General features: G+C 38.2%; 1 protein-coding gene and 1 long non-coding RNA gene across 3 annotated transcripts; one reads left to right on the top strand and one right to left on the bottom strand.

Annotated features, from left to right (window-relative positions):
- Positions 1-1,550: 1,550 nt before the first annotated feature.
- On the top strand, positions 1,551-8,141 carry LOC134825218 (uncharacterized). Of its 2 annotated transcripts, XR_010161508.1 has the most exons (5): positions 1,551-1,897; positions 2,362-2,468; positions 2,580-2,694; positions 6,813-6,971; positions 7,548-8,141. It is a non-coding gene; the product is annotated as an uncharacterized LOC134825218 (long non-coding RNA). The 2 variants fall into 2 exon arrangements; XR_010161509.1 differs by lacking the exon at positions 2,580-2,694.
- A 781-nt stretch (positions 8,142-8,922) lies between these two features.
- Positions 8,923-18,300, bottom strand: LOC134824824 (uncharacterized). The gene is made up of 16 exons (XM_063836800.1): positions 18,104-18,300; positions 17,373-17,904; positions 17,043-17,252; positions 16,155-16,885; positions 15,726-15,932; positions 15,386-15,595; positions 15,005-15,121; positions 13,433-14,235; positions 13,009-13,204; positions 12,281-12,812; positions 11,888-12,097; positions 11,004-11,734; positions 10,573-10,779; positions 10,233-10,442; positions 9,859-9,975; positions 8,923-9,728 (listed from the first exon to the last, which is right to left on the bottom strand). Exons 1-16 carry the CDS (start codon positions 18,291-18,293, stop codon positions 8,923-8,925), a joined length of 6,009 nt encoding a protein of 2,002 aa, XP_063692870.1. The 5' UTR covers positions 18,294-18,300.
- Between the last annotated feature and the right edge of the window lie 1,393 nt (positions 18,301-19,693).

The raw sequence follows: 19,693 nt of genomic DNA, 5'->3' as shown, positions 1-19,693 counted from the left end.
TATGAATTTCATCCTAGAGTATAACTTTTAATATAATTAACTAATCAATATTAACCAAACACTAGAAAGTTTTTGTTGAAAACTTGTTTCAGTTAAAACAAAATTAAAGTCTAGACAGGGATTTGAACCCTCAGCTACCACAGCCAATCGCCTGCTTAGCGAACTAGGCTATCCTGCTGGAGGTCGAAAATCAATATTAACTACCATATTGTAGACCTTGCGCATTCCCTGCGCAAAGTTATTCTTCGACGGTGCAAATTTTTAGCCATTTTGGGGCGATTGCGCGGCACGAAAGCTTTAAACCTTCATAACTCTACCCAGGAACAGTCCCCAGAACTGATTAAGCTTGCGATGTCCGAGTTAGAGCATGTACTTTAAGAGGATGTAAGATTTATCACAGCTACGTCCACACAGTGGCATCGCAAACGGGTATAGTCGCGAACGCCAAGAAACCGCAGGGTCTCTTCCACACTCAACCACCATTTAAGAGTTCATCTTAGACACACCCCACAACACTTACCATCATCCTTGATTACACATTTTGATTCCACCGGCATCCTCCCACAGGACTGCCATACCTTGACGGATGTTACTCGTCTAAATTTCTTCGAAATAGCGCGCGCCGCTTTCTTCTCGAAATATGGCAAGTGCTACGAAGTAGCGCGCGCCGGGCCAGACCATTAACAATTGACAATGGTCAATGCCATACCCCAGAGGTAAGCAAAGCATCCATATGCTATCCTCTCGTGGGCCAACCTTAACCATAACCAGGCCACACCCAGCCTCTCTTTTTTTTAAAAAAGAAGTTTACAAATAGTCATTGCCCAGTGCCAACGCTCAGAATTACCTTGGTGCAGCGTAGTCTGATGGCCCGCTTCTCTAAACTCGCGTATATATATATATATATTATATGAATACAAATTTGCTCACCATACCGGGTTAATTTCAGAATCTATTATTCGTTTCCCTTTCAAGAGTGATAAACGTGAATATATCTGTCCAGTAGTGAGTAGTAAGACCCGGTAACGACACGGTAGGTTATCGGTTATAAAGTATAAACCTATAAATTCACGCGTTGAAAAAGCGAGCGTGCTAAATCACTCTACAGTCGATCTTCGAGAACTTGTTCTAAAAGGGCCCCGACGGTTGTAACCAACTTCAATCGATGTATTTTCGGACGCTGATTCCGAATCACCCCCCATGACATAGGGTTAAAATGCTCTCCTGACGAGATATTGGCGAAAAACTGTTTCACTCCTGCGCGCAGTGTTGTGACCTCCCTTCGTCGTATTTTACACATATTTGGACGTTGGCAATTTATTCCATCGATAATTTTAAAGTTTTAACATTTTTATATTAAATTCTTTTTTAATTTAGTTCTAAAACGATTATGCTTGCTTTCTGTGAAAATTTAATGTACTTTCGTTAAATAATTTTGATGTGGCAGCGATTTGAAAAGGAAATTAGTTAAAAATAATACAAAAAAATTGGACATTTTTTGATATTAAAACATGAATAACTTGGGCTGTGTTGACAGTAAAAAAATTTATTAACCTCTATCCGACAGCTTTAAAATTTTTCTACGCGCCGCGCAAATCCACGCGCGCATTTTAGCGTGTCAAAATCGTTTAAAACTAGAATTAGTTGATGAAGGAGCATAATGCAGATCATACGTTGTACGTGTGGCTTGAACATTATGATTTCGCGCCATTTCTTGTTTCTGCACTCGCTTTGAACTTTCATGGCTTTAACAGCAGTTATCGACTGACGACTTTGCTGTATTACATAGTGTACTTGGTACATAATTGATCAACGATAATAGGAGGAACCCCTGCAAGCTTTAAAGGGCTCGTGTTACTTTAACATCACTTTTGAATTTCACGAAAGCAGATAAAAGGTAGGTTTTCGTTGAATCAAAGTAAGCTAATATCAATTAGAACGAGTATAATTGTGTTACTTTAATACATCGCTTGGTACTGTATTTTATAGTTAACTAACGACATTCTCGCTTTAGGTTATTTTATATAAAACACTTTTATCATTGTTGATTGTGACTTGTCCAATCATTGCACTAGTTTATTACAAAGATTATCAAAATCTTGCGGTAAAATTATTATACAAGCACCCATAAATGACAAAAGTCATTTAATTTCAACAGTCCTCATTGCTTTTGTGATTTCCTGCAGCTCTTACTACTGGGCAGCTCTTACTACTGGGCAGGTCGCCCCGTGGTGGTTCATGGAGGCGTCTCGAAAAAAAACTGACTGAACTATAATCTAAATATGATAAGTGCTTATTAACCTCTCTGCTTTAATTCAAACCTTTTATAGAATCTACATATGAACTTACAATGTTTTGCAGTTTTAGTGACGTTGCAGAAACTCCGGAATACTGTGGATTGGGAGGAGGAGAAAGTGATAATTCTGTTATATGGCCTGTTTCTAGGACACGATAAACTTCCTAATAAGGTATTTTTTTCAGGATATGATAAACTTCTTAATAAGGTATGATCTGTAGCTAGGACACGATTAACTTCCTAATACAGTATGTGTAGATGATAACCTCCCTTCCTCTTCTAGATCAGATGGCTAAGTTACGGTGCAAAGACGGGTAGCTTGAGACTACCCGTTGTTACCTATAATCTAACTCACTCTTTCCACATACGCGGCTAACCTGTTCCCGATCAATATTCAGGTAGTGGAGAACTTAGAGTTAGATTATTTATTCCGCTTTTTGATTTTCCCCAGTCTTCATGCTAGATTCCCGTTCATTTTAGAGCCTCATTTGGCAACTTGGTCGTTTACCACCTGACAGTCTATGCAACGTCCGTGCAACAACAAAAGAACCGTCTATGCAACGTCTATGCAACGTCCCTGCACAATGAACACTCTATGCACACTCCCTGCACGGTCAGTCTATGCAACGTCTATGCAACGTCTATGCAACGTCCCTGCACAGTACCATATGAACACCGGCTACTAGCCGGCTACTAGCCGGCTAGTAGCCACTTTTGTAATAACAGCTCCTCAACTTCACATTAACAACCGGCTACTAACCGGCACTTGAAAAGTGGTCACTAGCCGGCTACTAACCAGCTAGTACCCACCAGCCGGCTAGTGACCGCTTTTCAAGTGTCGGCTAGTAGCCGGTTTGGAACTAGAAGGTCCGCTTTAGAGCCGGCTAGTGACCGGTTAGTAGCCACTTGGTGGTTACTAGCCGGTTAGTAGCCGGTTAGTAGCCGGCTAGTGACCGGTTAGTAGCCGGTTAGTAGCCACTTGGTGGTTACTAGCCGGTTAGTAGCCGGTTAGTAGCCGGCTAGTGACCACTTTCTAAGTGCCGGCTAGTAGCCGGTTTGGAACCGGCTACTAGTAGGTCTGCTTTAGAGCTCGGCTAATAGCCGGCTAGTGACCGCTTAGTAGCCGGTTAGTAGCCACTTTGTGGTCACTAGCCGGCTAGTAGCCGGTTAGTAGCCGGCTAGTGACCACTTTTCAAGTGCCGGTTAGTAGCCGGTTGTTAATGTGAAGTTGAGGAGCTGTTATTACAAAAGTGGCTACTAGCCGGTTAGTAGCCGGCTAGTAGCCGGTGTTCATATGGTACTGTGCAGGGACGTTGCATAGACGTTGCATAGACGTTGCATAGACGTTGCATAGACTGACCGTGCAGGGAGTGTGCATAGAGTGTTCATTGTGCAGGGACGTTGCATAGACGTTGCATAGACGGTTCTTTTGTTGTTGCACGGACGTTGCATAGACGTTGCATAGACTGTCAGGTGGTAAACGACCAACTTCCCCCTCATTTAATCAGTCGGCCTTACTAAAGAACCTCTCACCCTAATAAGAACACGTAACTTGAAGTCTGATCGACTACATAGCTTTCGCTACAGCACTAACACGTGCATTTACAGAGGAGCAAAAGTTTGCGGAGGCATCCTAGAACGGTACATATTTTAACATATCATGCACAGGTGCCATTCTGTTTGTTTGGTTCACAGCTATTTCCTACTCCTAGACTCCGTGTTCGGACTTTTGATTTGTGTACCAGTTTATCGTTAACTTAGAGTTAGATTATTTATTCCGCGTTTTGATTTTCCCCACTCTCCATGCTAGATTCCCGTTCATTTTAGAGCCTCATTTAATCAGTCGGCCTTACTAAAGAACCTCTCACCCTCTTAAGAACACGTAACTTTAAGTCTGATCAACTACATAGCTTTCGCTACAGCACTAACACGTGCATTTACAGAGGAGCAAAAGTTTGCGGAGGCATCCTAGAACGGTACATATTTTAATATATCATGCACGGGTGCCATTCTGTTTGTTAGGTTCACAGCTATTTCCTACTCCTAGACTCCGTGTTCGGACTTTTGATTTCTGTACCAGTTTATCGTTAACTTAGAGTTAGATTATTTATTCCGCTTTTTGATTTTCCCCACTCTCCATGCTATTATTGTTAGATTCCCGTTCATTTTAGAGCCTCATTTAATCAGTCGGCCTTACTAAAGAACCTCTCACCCTAATAAGAACACGTAACTTGAAGTCTGATCGACTACATAGCTTTCGCTACAGCACTAACACGTGCATTTACAGAGGAGCAAAAGTTTGCGGAGGCATCCTAGAACGGTACATATTTTAACATATCATGCACAGGTGCCATTCTGTTTGTTTGGTTCACAGCTATTTCCTACTCCTAGACTCCGTGTTCGGACTTTTGATTTGTGTACCAGTTTATCGTTAACTTAGAGTTAGATTATTTATTCCGCGTTTTGATTTTCCCCACTCTCCATGCTAGATTCCCGTTCATTTTAGAGCCTCATTTAATCAGTCGGCCTTACTAAAGAACCTCTCACCCTCTTAAGAACACGTAACTTTAAGTCTGATCAACTACATAGCTTTCGCTACAGCACTAACACGTGCATTTACAGAGGAGCAAAAGTTTGCGGAGGCATCCTAGAACGGTACATATTTTAATATATCATGCACGGGTGCCATTCTGTTTGTTAGGTTCACAGCTATTTCCTACTCCTAGACTCCGTGTTCGGACTTTTGATTTCTGTACCAGTTTATCGTTAACTTAGAGTTAGATTATTTATTCCGCTTTTTGATTTTCCCCACTCTCCATGCTATTATTGTTAGATTCCCGTTCATTTTAGAGCCTCATTTAATCAGTCGGCCTTACTAAAGAACCTCTCACCCTAATAAGAACACGTAACTTGAAGTCTGATCGACTACATAGCTTTCGCTACAGCACTAACACGTGCATTTACAGAGGAGCAAAAGTTTGCGGAGGCATCCTAGAACGGTACATATTTTAACATATCATGCACAGGTGCCATTCTGTTTGTTTGGTTCACAGCTATTTCCTACTCCTAGACTCCGTGTTCGGACTTTTGATTTGTGTACCAGTTTATCGTTAACTTAGAGTTAGATTATTATTCCGCGTTTTGATTTTCCCCACTCTCCATGCTATTATTGCTAGATTCCTGTTCATTTCAGAGCCTCATTTAATCATTCGGCCTTACTAAAGAACCTCTCACCCTCTTAAGAACACGTAACTTTAAGTCTGATCAACTATATAGCTTTCGCTACAGCACTAACACGTGCATTTACAGAGGAGCAAAAGTTTGCGGAGGCATCCTAGAACGGTACATATTTTAATATATCATGCGCGGGTGCCATTCTGTTTGTTAGGTTCACAGCTATTTCCTACTCCTAGACTCCGTGTTCGGACTTTTGATTTCTGTACCAGTTTATCGTTAACTTAGAGTTAGATTATTTATTCCGCTTTTTGATTTTCCCACTCTCCATGCTATTATTGCTAGATTCCCGTTCATTTTAGAGCCTCAATTAATCAGTCGGCCTTACTAAAGAACCTCTCACCCTAATAAGAACACGTAACTTGAAGTCTGATCAACTACATAGCTTTCGCTACAGCACTAACACGTGCATTTACAGAGGAGCAAAAGTTTGCGGAGGCATCCTAGAACGGTACATATTTTGATATATCATGCACGGGTGCTATTCTGTTTGTTTGGTTCACAGCTATTTCCTACTCCTAGACTTTTGATTTCTGTACCAGTTTATCGTTAACTTAGAGTTAGATTATTATTCCGCGTTTTGATTTTCCCCACTCTCCATGCTATTATTGCTAGATTCCTGTTCATTTCAGAGCCTCATTTAATCAGTCGGCCTTACTAAAGAACCTCTCACCCTCTTAAGAACACGTAACTTTAAGTCTGATCAACTACATAGCTTTCGCATACCGTTTCGTATCACGTATTTATCATCTCTCCTTCTTCAGAGACTGGCTTTATTTCAACATACCGTATCGTATCACGTTTTTATCGTCTCTCCTTCTTCAGAGACAGGCTTTCTTTCAGCATGGTTACCCAGAGACTTGATGGTATCAGGGTTCTCGATGTTCTGAGTAATGAATTTAGTTTTTCCCTTCATTCATTCTAAGTCCCACTGTGGCAGCAACCCTTTCTATCTCTTGCATCAGCGTCTCTGTCTCCTTTTCAGTATCTGCTATCAGAGCAATGTCATCCACAAAACCAGTGACCGATATCTTCTCCACTTTGACTCTCCTACTCCTTTAAGGCTTAATGGTAAATCCTATTTCAGGGTGCTTGCTTAAGGCTTGTCTCATGCAATAGTCTAGGGCTATTATAATGAACAGGTATGGTACTAACATCTGCAAGATCTTAAGGAGAGAGTGGCGTGACACACCCTCTGTAATCAATAAAATTTTGCGAAACTTTCAGAAATACTAAGTTTGACCCAGATTTAAAGGTCGCTAGACTGAATGTAATATTTCAGTTAACAACTCTACCTCGATTCGATGCAGTGCACAGTGGGAGAGGTTGAAGTTGACGTTCAAGCAGTCACCCTGCCGAACAAGAAATCTTTCAGGCCAAGAGGCTAGGTGACTAGAAACTCAATCACTATATCCGTGAAACTTGTCGGGAGCACTGTTATGTGAGTTATTTTACCTTCTAAATTCCAATGAACATGAAAATTACCCAGGTTCATGGAATGCACGAAAATGAACAAAAATTAATATTCTCCTAAAACTAAAAGTGCTCAGAACGGTTTAAAACTGGCCGGTAAGCGTTTAGATTGGTCCTAGGACCACTCAAACCAAGTTTGGGAATCACTGCATGTCTACAACCGATGTAACCAATGTTCCAAAATGTTCCAATTTTGTCCCAATAACTCGTTCACCAGCATGCGCTGTGACCATGCATGGTCACGGCGCAAGATGCGCGCATTTTAAAATGCAAAATGGCGGGAACACATTTTAATTGCCATTGTACATTATAGTACATAGTGGACAGTGGAGTGTGTGGTCTGATACTTGATAGTAGACAGAGGTTATATTTGAAACATTCCCGGTGCCTTCAACTGTTCTTTACTGTGCATGCACTGACTATTTGATTGCTTAAACGAATAGGCGAGCCTTCAAAAACATTAGTTTCAATGTTTTCATAGTTTTATGATGCAAATATAATTTTTCCATTTACATAACTGATAATACCCCCAATATCTTTTCAGGTGTGGAGGTCGGACCGAAACTGTAATCAGACACTAAACATTAACGAGGACCAATTATTCTACTCCTTCAATGATGAATAAAGATCGCTGATTGCTTTTACTAATGTATAATGTTAAAATGAAAGAGAAACTATTGAGACGAAAGAGAAAAAGGCACTCATTTATTTATAGTTTTATGTCTTAACAATGATATTCGAAAGCTAATTTTAAAAACTGGCTCTGAATCCTTGCTAAATGATTTGGGAAGGTGTAAGGGCTTAATATGCCTGTAGACATCATTTTCAGTGGGTTTTATGAAGTTTATGATTAGAGTATATTTTGGGACTGAAATAAGCGCAAGACCTTCGACGTTTCTATTGCTACTGTTTTTTTAATTTAGCAAATATACAAACAAAATTTATACTGTCGTAAAGATAAAATATTTAGTTATCGGATAGAGACTTTAAAATTAAGTATTACAATAACCAAGCTAAAATATTCAATGTTAAACTCAAAAATTTTCACGCGTTTATGAAGAAATATTTAGTTCTGCGCGTAGTTTTTTGGTCACATCTACGGCAAATTTTCGCCAATTTTGTTCATAATTTCAAAATGTTATTTAGTAAACAAATTACTTTCGGACTACATCCATATTGTTTATTCAAATCTAAAAGAAACAACATTTATTTGACTTCAAAATTGTTCAATCTGAATGCGAGCTAATTACGACGAAGGGAGGTCACAACACTGCGCGCAGGAGTGTGTTTCGATCACGTGATATGACCGTATAAGGAAGTTAGTCTAATTTCTCGTTAGGGTTAGGGTTTCAGTATAATTTTTTGTTAAGGATTGGGATCAGATTAGAGGGTTAGGGTTTCGAAAAGCCGTTCAGAACTAGCCAGAGAACGGGTTGAAAAAGTCACGTGACAGTCGAGTGTAGAGTGATTAATCATCATCCTTGAAAAAGCAGGAAGATCAAGAACGCGCAGATGAAACTTTTACTGAGCCGCGCTTTTATGTCATGGTTGCTGGTCAAATTTTACTATTTGATCAGCGTAATCACATTGCGCGTCACGTAAACTAACAATAAATTCAGGACAGCCGACACGGACCGTTTATAGCGTACGGAGAATAGAGAAATGACTGAAGAATTCCAAGTGAAAACAACTTGACCTTAGCCAAAATGAATGAGGGAAGGGAAGTCAAGTTTGATGTCAAGAGACAATAAAACGATTATTCTACAGTTAAATGTTTGTTCAAAGTTTTCAGACAATTAGTTTCAAAATCGCTCATTTAAAAAACGATCAAGAATTATACAATTATAACTAAGAAGAAATAGCTCAATAATTATAAAGTAATTCGTCAAACTAAAACAAAACTGCCAATAACAATATCTTCAACAGGGTTTATTCTTGCAAGTAATTTCATGTTTGTTTTTGGTAGAAGCTACGCTAAACCTCCTATCACAGTAAGAACAGGAGAACGGTTTCTCGCCTGTGTGTGTCCTCTTGTGTCTAGTTAAAGTACATTTCTCAGTAAACCCCTTACCACACACACTACACTTGTGTGGTTTCTCTCCAGTGTGTGTCAGAGCATGTTTCTTCAGATCACCAGATTTTAAAAACAGTTTTCCACAGTACTTACACTCGTGTTGTGATTCTAGCTCACGATCACCATGTGTTCGCCTGTGGTATCCAAGTTGTCCTGCTGTGTTATAAGACATCGGACACACATCACATCTGTATTGTTGTAGTGGATGCTCTGTGCTGATATGATCATATAGTTCCTGTTCAGAAGGTTTCTTAACACCACACTGCTTGTACCGACACTTGTATGTCTTGTTAGTGTGGTTATTGTAGATGTGAGAAGTAAGATGCTGCTTCTGAACAGCAGTATAGTCACAGTGTGTACACTTGTACTGTTTGTCCCCCGTGTGTGTTAACATGTGAAGTGTGAGGTGCTGCTGAGTATCAGTTCTATATTTACAGTAGGGACAGCTGAGTCTCGCTACCTTATCGTGTACTCTCCTGATGTGTGCAGTTAAGGTACCTCTTTCAGTAAACATCTTCCCACACTTGTCGCACTTGTGTACTTTCTCTTTTCCTGATACTCCTCGAGTCTTCCCACATGTGTGTGTCTCCAGTTCTTGTTGTGTCTTAAACAGCTTAAGACAACCAGTTGCAGTGCAATGATATTGTTGACCTGTATTAATGGAAGATTACTGAAATAAAGTGAGGAATTGTCCAGCAATATAATAAAGATAGTCTCGGGTTCACTTAATTTTGCATTTTAAGGGATAAATCGTACTACTAAAGTTAGAGATTGTTCTCACCATTTTCAATATCAGTCTGCAACGAATACCCTAACTCTTCGAAATAGTCCTCTCCGTAGAAAACTAGTAATTCCTCTCCCAACCCAATTGGTTTATACGAATAATACTGTATTCCACCTAGAATAATTATTCCATGATAGAAGGCATTGCACAACGATACAAATATTTATTTATACTAATAGTCATTAACTAAACCAATGTTATTTCATCACCAGAATACACCTAAGTAAAATACAGCTTATTTAATCTGTGGATGGTAAGTTGCAGGTTTATAACGATTCTGCCCAACATACTTGGGTATGAAATATTCACAACTCATGTAAATAGATAAGTAAAAACGTAGAAAACTGGCGCATATGTGCACCCAATTTTACCTGGGATATTTCTAACAAGGACGTTCTCTTCACATTGACCCCGAGCACAGTTAAGATACCGTAACCAGTTGCTAGCCCTGTGACTAGCCCCATCTAGGTATATAACATCACCGTCCTGGCTAACAGCACGCCACGCATATCCACTCTCTTTATCTGAAGACTCTAACTTCTTGTACTCCTTTTCTGATATGACTTTTCCCTTGTAGTTACCTGATAAAATAGATAAATCAGAACAACCCACTTTAGGGTACAAAACATTTATAGACTTGCTGTCTGGAGAAAGGACAGTGGACACCAAAAAAAGGAGTAAAAACTGATCTCATCACATCACGTGACCTACCCAATATACTTCCTGGTTCAATAAACTGAGACGCAAAAGCTCCATCTCCAGCCCTGGGAATTGTAGATTCCTTGATTTCAATACAACTAGGTACTGGGAAGTTTGCAGTCTTCTTAGTTCCCGGTTGAGTGATGTCTTCTAAACAGGGGAGTAAAGGACCATGTAGTTCACATTCTCCCCTCACATAATCTTTACACTGCCAACAAACTGGAAACATAAGCATTCCATTGAAAACATCATTTATAGAAGTATCCACCCAATTATTACAGTAAAAGAAACAGTAACATTACTATTTAATTTAAGCAAAGATTTAGTAAAATTCTGAGGGATCATTATAATTCTGATAGTATCAACTTTAATTTCAGTTGTTGCTACCAAACAAAAAATACCATATAGTAAACAATAAGTAAACTCTACGTATTGTAACTTACAATATTCAGACTGTAACACCTCCTCCAGATTATCGTTATCATCACGGTATGTAACCCCCTCTTTAGCAACTCTAGGAGGATTACTACGTCTATTTTTAGACCCTTTTCCTGCAGCTGCTTCAAGTTCTGTCTTGGACAATTCTTCCTGAATGTTATCTCTCTCAGCAGTCATTTCTGTAGGAACACTAATTTGTGTCTGTGCAGTGTTTGGCATCTCTTCTGATTCTTTATCTTCATCAAACAAGCTCAGTAGATAACCATCATCCAACATTCCTAGATACTCAAAATCATCTATCTCTTCTTCTTTCTTCTCAGGGTCAGGTTCTGACTCAGGTAACCAATAAGAAGGACGGGGAATATTGTCAATATTCTCGTACACTTCTCTGTTACTGAGTATGGTGGGGAGTTTCTTTGTTTGTGTTACAGAGCTGGAGCTGGTATTAGACTCTGTTGTTACACCAGATGTGTTATCAATTCTCACATTGTCTCTTATACTCTTATGATAACTGCTGCTTCTTTTATCTGGAGTTACCATGTCACTACGTTCAGTATCGTTGTGTGTACCGCTACAAGAGGGTAAGTTGTCATTCGGTTCAGGTGTTGTTCTAATATATTCTTTTCTTTGTGGTATGTTACTTTTGTTAGTACTCGCTTTGGTATGGTCGCCATCATTATCTAGAACAGTAATTCTATCCATATCTTTGAGCACCTCCTTCATTTTCTCGTTATACCTGCGGGATATAGAATCAACATGTTAGCAATCTTTAATATGCACTAGCACTATGCAATCAACTACAATTACAAAATATATATTATGCAGTGGTTATGAGAAGCCATAGAATTTGTATGTGTAAGACAACAAAGTATCAAAAGTAAAAACTAACTCGTCCTGAGTCATGTTGTGATAGTTATCATACAACTCAAGTGCTCGATCAAGACAAGTATCTGCCTGGTCCTTGTTTATTCTACCAAACTTATACTGTTCCTCATCATCGTCAGGTACATCATTACTCTTGTCTGACATAAGTTCATTATAGAGGTCAGGGGGCAGCTCAATTCTATCTATCTCCTCATCTGAAGACTCTTCATTCTCCCTGTAAAGTAGTACCCATTAAATATATAATATCATAAAATTGTTTAGTTCAAAAACAAAACATCATTGAGAATCTGACAAATATTTATGCAAAAAGAAACACGAGCAAAAGTTCTAAAACACGATTATGATCAAGATTCAAGCTATTAAATCAAATTATATAAGAAGATATAATGTAACTAACATGTCCTCCAGGAATTTCTCCCAGCCACCAGGATAAGTCTCACAAGTAATTTTATAGAACTCCTCATCAGACATAAGAGAGTCTATGTTAGCCTCACATATTTCATGTGTAAACTCAGGGTTTTCTGATATCAGTTTACACACATCTACAGGACCTTCTCCGAGGTGAGAAGCTAGATTCTTGTTGACAATTAGATCTTGTAATGCTGGTACCGACTCAGGTTCTGAGTGTAGGAACATCTCTAGTTCCTCTACTTCAGGAGCTTCAACTTCTTCAGGCTGATTAACTTGTCTTACACATTCCACACAATCCAGCTGTTCTTCTTTTATCATTTTAGTCTCAACTCTTCCATTCTTTTGTTTACCTTTCTGGGACTTCTTCTTTTTGTTGGGAGATTTCTTCTTCTTATTGACTACAGGACTGTCTTTGTCACTGTCTGAGCTGTACCTCTCAGCGGGGTTTCTGGGATCAATATTAACAACCTCCTCAAGTTTTATCAACCCATCTTCATACTGATTCAGCAATATTTCATCTGCGATGTGAGATGATGATTATTATATACGGAAATGAGTTTTGACACAACCGTGTTAAAAGACTAATTTCACAAAATCGTGCAATAATTTGATCAATCACAGTAACCTATTTGAAGTTGGAGCAGAAGTTCAGAGGTTGAGAGGTTCATTAATTGTTAGTTCATTATTTGTCTAACGGATGAAAATTAAACTTACACTGTGAGTAGGCTGAGGTATGTTCCTCCCATTCTTTAGTCCGGTAACATTCCAGTGGTTCATCTAGTGTCATAAAACCCAGTTCCACCAACTTATCTCTGTTATCTCTTATTCTCTTGTATCTTTTGAGACTGTGTTCACACACACCTCCACAGTACCTGGCCCCTTCAAACACCTTCCACAGTGACATTATGTTCTAAATATTACAAAGTAGATTTAGTTGGAAACAACAGTTAGTTTACAACAGAGATATAATAAATATAACTTAAATTTAAATCTTAATCAAATGTTGGTTTAAAGTTATATAAATACGATCAAGAATTATAAAATAACTTTTAATAGAAGAAAAATATATAGTCCAATAAACAATAGGGATAAAGTAATTCGTCAAACTATAAGAAAACTACCAATAACAATTTCTTCAACAAGGTTTATTCTTGCAAGTAATTTCATGTCTGTTTTTGTTAGAAGCTACCCTAAACCTCCTATCACAGTAAGAACAGGAGAACGGTTTCTCGCCTGTGTGTGTCATCATGTGTCTAGTTAAATTAATGCTCCTATTGAACCCCTTACCACATACACTACACTTGTATGGTTTCTCTCCAGTGTGTGTCAGAGCATGTCTCTTCAGAGTACCTGATTCTAAAAACAGTTTTCCACAGTACTTACACTCGTGTTGTGATTCTAGCTCACGATCACCATGTGTTCTCTTGTGGTATTCAAGTTGTCCTGCTGTGTTATAAGACATCGGACACACATCACATCTGTATTGTTGTAGTGGATGCTCTGTGCTGATATGATCATATAGTTCCTGTTCAGAAGGTTTCTTAACGCCACACTGCTTGTACCGACACTTGTATGTCTTGTTAGTGTGGTTATTGTAGATGTGAGAAGTGAGTTGGTGCTTCTGAACAGCAGTATAGTCACATTGTGTACATTTGTACTGTTTGTCTCCCGTATGTGTTAACATGTGATATGTGAGGTGCTGCTGAGTATCAGTTTTATATTTACAGTAGGGACAGCTGAGTCTCGCTACCTTATCGTGTACTGTCCTGATGTGTGCTGTTAAGTCACTCCTCCAACCAAACATCTTCCCACACGTGGCACACTTATGTACTTTCTCTTTTCCTGATACTCCTCGAGTCTTCCCACATGTGTGTGTCTCCAGTTCTTGTTGTGTCTTAAACAGCTTAAGACAACCAGTTGCAGTGCAATGATATTGTTGACCTGTATTAATGGAAGATTACTGAAATAAAGTGAGGAATTGTCCAGCAATATAATAAAAATAGTCTCGTGTTCACTTAATTTTTTCCTTTTCACTCTTTTGAAAAAAGGCAATAGTGAAAGGTTACGAATGGAGGTTTTTGCAGAAAAACGTGGATTTTGGAGAACGAGATAGGTGGGTTTAAATATGTCGTGTGTTCGTTCGTTATATGATGTCATTCCGTCCGTTACCATGCAACGAAAAAGTCGCGCGCGCGCGAGGATTGCTTGCAGAGATGTGATGTATAGATAGCCTGTGATCTATAAATGCGCGGCGCGACTGTGTTTTAATGTATATGATCGATGCATGTAATGTATAATATTACTATTAGGTAATACGCCCAATTTGTACGTGGCACGCGTAGTGTATTGATGTGTACACGAGTATAGTTTACCTTTGCTGATAATTTTTTGAATTACAGATACAAGTTAAGTTCTACGGCAATTGAACTAAATTTCAAGTGTTTCCCGTACTTGATGCATAATTTATCATTACTGGGCCGCGCTCAGCCTGTCATTCCGCCTAATCTCTATTGTTGTTTACCAACATTAAAGCCTGGGGTCCTCAGGTAAAATTTATCAATATTATTATCATGAAGATTGAAGTGAGCTGATTGGAGCTTATACTTAAATGTATAGTAAATGTGAAATGGAAATCTAGCGTCCGCCAAAACGAAAAAACGGGCGCAATTCTTGTTACATTTTAAGGGATAAAGTTAGAGATTGTTCTCACCATTTTCAATATCAGTCTGCAACGAATACCCTAACTCTTCGAAATAGTCCTCTCCGTAAAAAACTAGTAATTCCTCTCCCAACCCAATTGGTTTATACGAATAATACTGTATTCCACCTAGAATAATTATTCCATGATAGAAGGCATTGCACAACGATACAAATATTTATTTATACTAATAGTCATTAACTAAACCAATGTTATTTCATCACCAGAATACACCTAAGTAAAATACAGCTTATTTAATCTGTGGATGGTAAGTTGGCAGTTGCAGGTTTATAAAGATTCTGCCCAACATACTTGGGTATGAAATATTCACAACTCATGTAAATAGATAAGTAAAAACGTAGAAAACTGGCGCATATGTGCACCCAATTTTACCTGGGATATTTCTAACAAGGACATTCTCTTCACATTGACCCCGAGCACAGTTAAGAAACCGTAACCAGTTGCTAGCCCTGTGACTAGCCCCATCTAGATAGATAACATCTCCGTCCTGACTAACAGCTCTCCACGCATATCCACTCTCTTTATCTGAAGACTCTAACTTCTTGTACTCCTTTTCTGATATGACTTTTCCCTTGTAGTTACCTGATAAAATAGATAAATCAGAACAACCCACTTTAGGGTACAAAACATTTATAGACTTGCTGTCTGGAGAAAGGACAGTGGACACCAAAAAAAGAAGTAAACGCTGATCCCAGCAAATCACGTGACTTACCCAATATACTTCCTGGTTCAATAAACTGAGACGCAAAAGCTCCATCTCCAGCCCTGGGAATTGTAGATTCCTTGATTTCAATACAACTAGGTGCTGGGAAGTTTGCAGTCTTCTTAGTTCCCGGTTGAGTGATGTCTTCTAAACAGGGGAGTAAAGGACCATGTAGTTCACATTCTCCCCTCACATAATCTTTACACTGCCAACAAACTGAAAAACAGAATTTCATTAAAAACATCATTCATAAAAGAATCCACTGAATTATTACAGTAAAAGAAACAGTAACATTACTATTTAATTTAAGCAAAGATTTAGTAAAATTCTGAGAGATCATTATAATTCTGATAGTATCAACTTTAATTTCAGTTGTTGCTACCAAACAAAAAATACCATATAGTAAACAATAAGTAAACTCTACGTATTGTAACTTACAATATTCAGACTGTAACACCTCCTCCAGATTATCGTTATCATCACGGTATGTAACCCCCTCTTTAGCAACTCTAGGAGGGTTACTACGTATATTTTTAGAAGCTTTTCCTGCAGCTGCTTCAAGTTCTGTCTTGGAAAAGTCTTCCTGAATATTATCTCTCTCAGCAGTCGTTTCTGTAGGAACACTAATGTTTGTCTGTGTAATGTTTGGAATCTCTTCTGATTCTTTATCTTCGTCGAACAAGCTCAGTAGATAACCATCATCCAACATTCCTAGATACTCAAAATCATCTATCTCTTCTTCTTTCTTCTCAGGGTCAGGTTCTGACTCAGGTAACCAATAAGAAGGACGGGGAATATTGTCAATATTCTCGTACACTTCTCTGTTACTAAGTATGGTGGGGAGTTTCTTTGTTTGTGTTACAGAGCTGGAGCTGGTATTAGACTCTGTTGTTACACCAGATGTGTTATCAATTCTCACATTGTCTCTTATACTCTTATGATAACTACTGCTTCTTTTATCTGGAGTTACCATGTCACTACGTTCAGTATCGTTGTGGGTACTGCTACAAGAGGGTAAGTTTTCATTATGTTCAGGTGTTGTTCCAATATATTCTTTTCTTTGTGGTATGATACTTTTGTTAGTACTCGCTTTGGTATGGTCGCCAACATTATCTAGAACAGTAATTCTATCCATATCTTTGAGCACTTCCTTCACTTTTTTGTTATACCTGCGGAATAAACAATTAACATGTTAGTCGTATTTAAAATGAACTAGCAACATGCAATCAACTACAATTACGAAATATGTATTATGCAGTAGTTAAGAGAAGCAATTAAATGTATATTTATGTGTAAGACAACAAAGTACCAAAATTAAAAACTAACTCGTCCTGAGTCATGTTGTGATAGTTATCATACAACTCAAGTGCTCGATCAAGACAAGTATCTGCCTGGTCCTTGTTTATTCTACCAAACTTATACTGTTCCTCATCATCGTCAGGTACATCATTACTCTTGTCTGACATAAGTTCATTATAGAGGTCAGGGGGCAGCTCAATTCTATCTATCTCCTCATCTGAAGACTCTTCATTCTCCCTGTAAAGTAGTACCCATTAAATATACCATAACATTATTAAGTTCAAAAACTAAATATAAATTATGATCAAGATTCAAGCTATTAAATCAAATTAAATAAGAAGATATAATGTAACTAACATGTCCTCCAGGAATTTCTCCCAGCCACCAGGATAAGTCTCACAAGTAATTTTATAGAACTCCTCATCAGACATAAGAGAGTCTATGTTAGCCTCACATATTTCATGTGTAAACTCAGGGTTTTCTGCAATCAGTTTACACACATCTACAGGACCTTCTCCGAGGTGAGAAGCTAGATTCTTGTTGACAAGTAGATCTTGTAATGCTGGTACAGACTCAGGTTCTGAGTGTAGGAACATCTCTAGTTCCTCTACTTCAGGAGCTTCAGCTTCTTCAGGCTGATTAACTTGTCTTACACATTCCACACAATCCAGCTGTTCTTCTTTTATCATTTTAGTCTCAACTCTTCCATTCTTTTGTTTACCTTTCTGGGACTTCTTCTTTTTGTTGGGAGATTTCTTCTTCTTATTGACTACAGGACTGTCTTTGTCACTGTCTGAGCTGTACCTCTCAGCGGGGTTTCTGGGATCAATATTAACAACCTCCTCAAGTTTTATCAACCCATCTTCATACTGATTCAGCAATGTTTCATCTGCGATATGAGATAATGGTTATTTTATAATACGGAAATGAGTTTTGACACTACCGTGTCCAAAGACTAATTTCACAAAATCGTGCAATAATTTGATCAATCACAGTAACCTATTTGAAGTTGGAGCAGAAGTTCAGAGGTTGAGAGGTTCATTAATTGTTAGTTCATTATTTGTTTAACGGATGAAGATTAAACTTACACTGTGAGTAGGCTGAGGTATGTTCCTCCCATTCTTTAGTCCGGTAACATTCCAGTGGTTCATCTAGTGTCATAAAACCCAGTTCCACCAACTTATCTCTGTTGTCTCTTATTCTCTTGTATCTTTTGAGACTGTGTTCACACACACCTCCACAGTACCTGGCCCCTTCAAACAACTTCCACAGTGACATTATGTTCTAAATATTACAAACTAGTTTTAGTTGGAAGGAACAGTTAGTTCATGATTTTATAACTCAACTTAGAGTTCATAATTTACAAAACAGATATACATATAACTTATATTTAAATTTTGACTTAAATTTAAATCGTTAATAAATCTGAGGAAGGAACAACACAGGGTGATAAGTAAAACAAAATTTTAAGTAAAACAAAATTTAAATTTTATTGCCATATTACAATGAATAATAATATCATAATAAACATAGTTAAACTTAAACATCCGATAATAAACTCATGAATATTGGATATGCTAACGAAATTTAAAATAAGCTTTTTTACTATATAGTAGTGAACTACTCGAAGATTCGTCTCAATCATACATTTTTATCAGCGCAATTCAAAATTTAAATAAAAATTCTAAAGCAATAATAATAATAATTCTATACAGTTACATAATTGAAACAATTATGGCCCCTTATTGTGGGCAGAGTATGTGTCTTTGTTGAAGTGTCCTGGTATAAACTTATCTGAGTGACTGCATTAAAATAATTTAAGGAGAGTTCTCTTAAAACTTTAAAACAATGGGGATAAATGGGGATAAATACTAAGACCTAATAAAATCAAAACAAAATGCAGCCACCTAATTTGTTGTTAAGCTTTCTCTCCTCCTACGATTGACTAGTGGGACCATCTTTGGCGCGTATTAGGAACTTAGACCATTACAAATACCGTGCTGTAAGTTTGCAAGGTATGTGGACTAAGTAGCTATAAAGACTAGATAGCCTCTCCCACTGTCTATCTTGTTGGGCAGGTTACCCAAACTGGCATCTGAGTAGAATATTACTTGCAGTTCACCTTGATCAATATCCATTTCGGTATATTTGATCTCTTGGGGTCCATAGTTAACTTTCTTAACGACCTTGTTAAGAATACTGAGGTGTTTGACTTTAGCTGAACTTGTGTAGGTCGACAGTTCCATCGTGTCATAGCTGAGGTCAGGTCTGGTTTGACTACTTAGCCATAACAACTTCCCCAATGTTTCTTGATACTTGGTCTTCTCTGAATCATTCAAGAAACGCTCACTGTCTTTAGGTGATTTTGAGTTGACAGTTACAGGCTCAATGGACTTGCAGTATTCTCGCTGATTCACGGATATGTAACCATCTTCTTGAGTTATTGACCATCCAAGGTATGTGAAATCTTTTCCGTTCATTCTTGATATCTTGAAGTATGACAGTACTTTTCTCATAATCTCTCTCTGGAACTTGGTGTTCCCAGCATACAATAGATCATCAACGTGGGTTACTATGATACCACACAAACTATTCCTCTCATCATAGTACCTGAATACTGACTGATCTAGAACTGAGATAACACATCCAGCCTCTATGAGTCTATCTCTTAAAGTTAG

Source organism: Bolinopsis microptera, chromosome 13, assembly GCF_026151205.1.
Source record: "Bolinopsis microptera isolate Bmic1 chromosome 13, MBARI_Bmic_1.0, whole genome shotgun sequence".
In the NCBI taxonomy this organism is placed as follows: domain Eukaryota; kingdom Metazoa; phylum Ctenophora; class Tentaculata; order Lobata; family Bolinopsidae; genus Bolinopsis; species Bolinopsis microptera.
Note: the sequence above shows the minus strand (reverse complement) of the source record. Positions and strands in the feature narration are given on the sequence as shown.

What these genes read in the sequence shown, in the direction of transcription:
- LOC134824824 (XM_063836800.1), bottom strand. Translation starts at nt 18,293, where the DNA reads ATGTCACTGTGGAAGTTGTTTGAAGGGGCCAGGTACTGTGGAGGTGTG. An exon ending in GAGAAATTCCTGGAGGACAT is followed by an intron (nt 17,253 to 17,372) that starts GTTAGTTACATT and finishes ACTACTTTACAG; the next exon opens with GGAGAATGAAGAGTCTTCAG. An exon ending in GGTGTTACAGTCTGAATATT is followed by an intron (nt 10,780 to 11,003) that starts GTAAGTTACAAT and finishes TTATGTTTCCAG; the next exon opens with TTTGTTGGCAGTGTAAAGAT.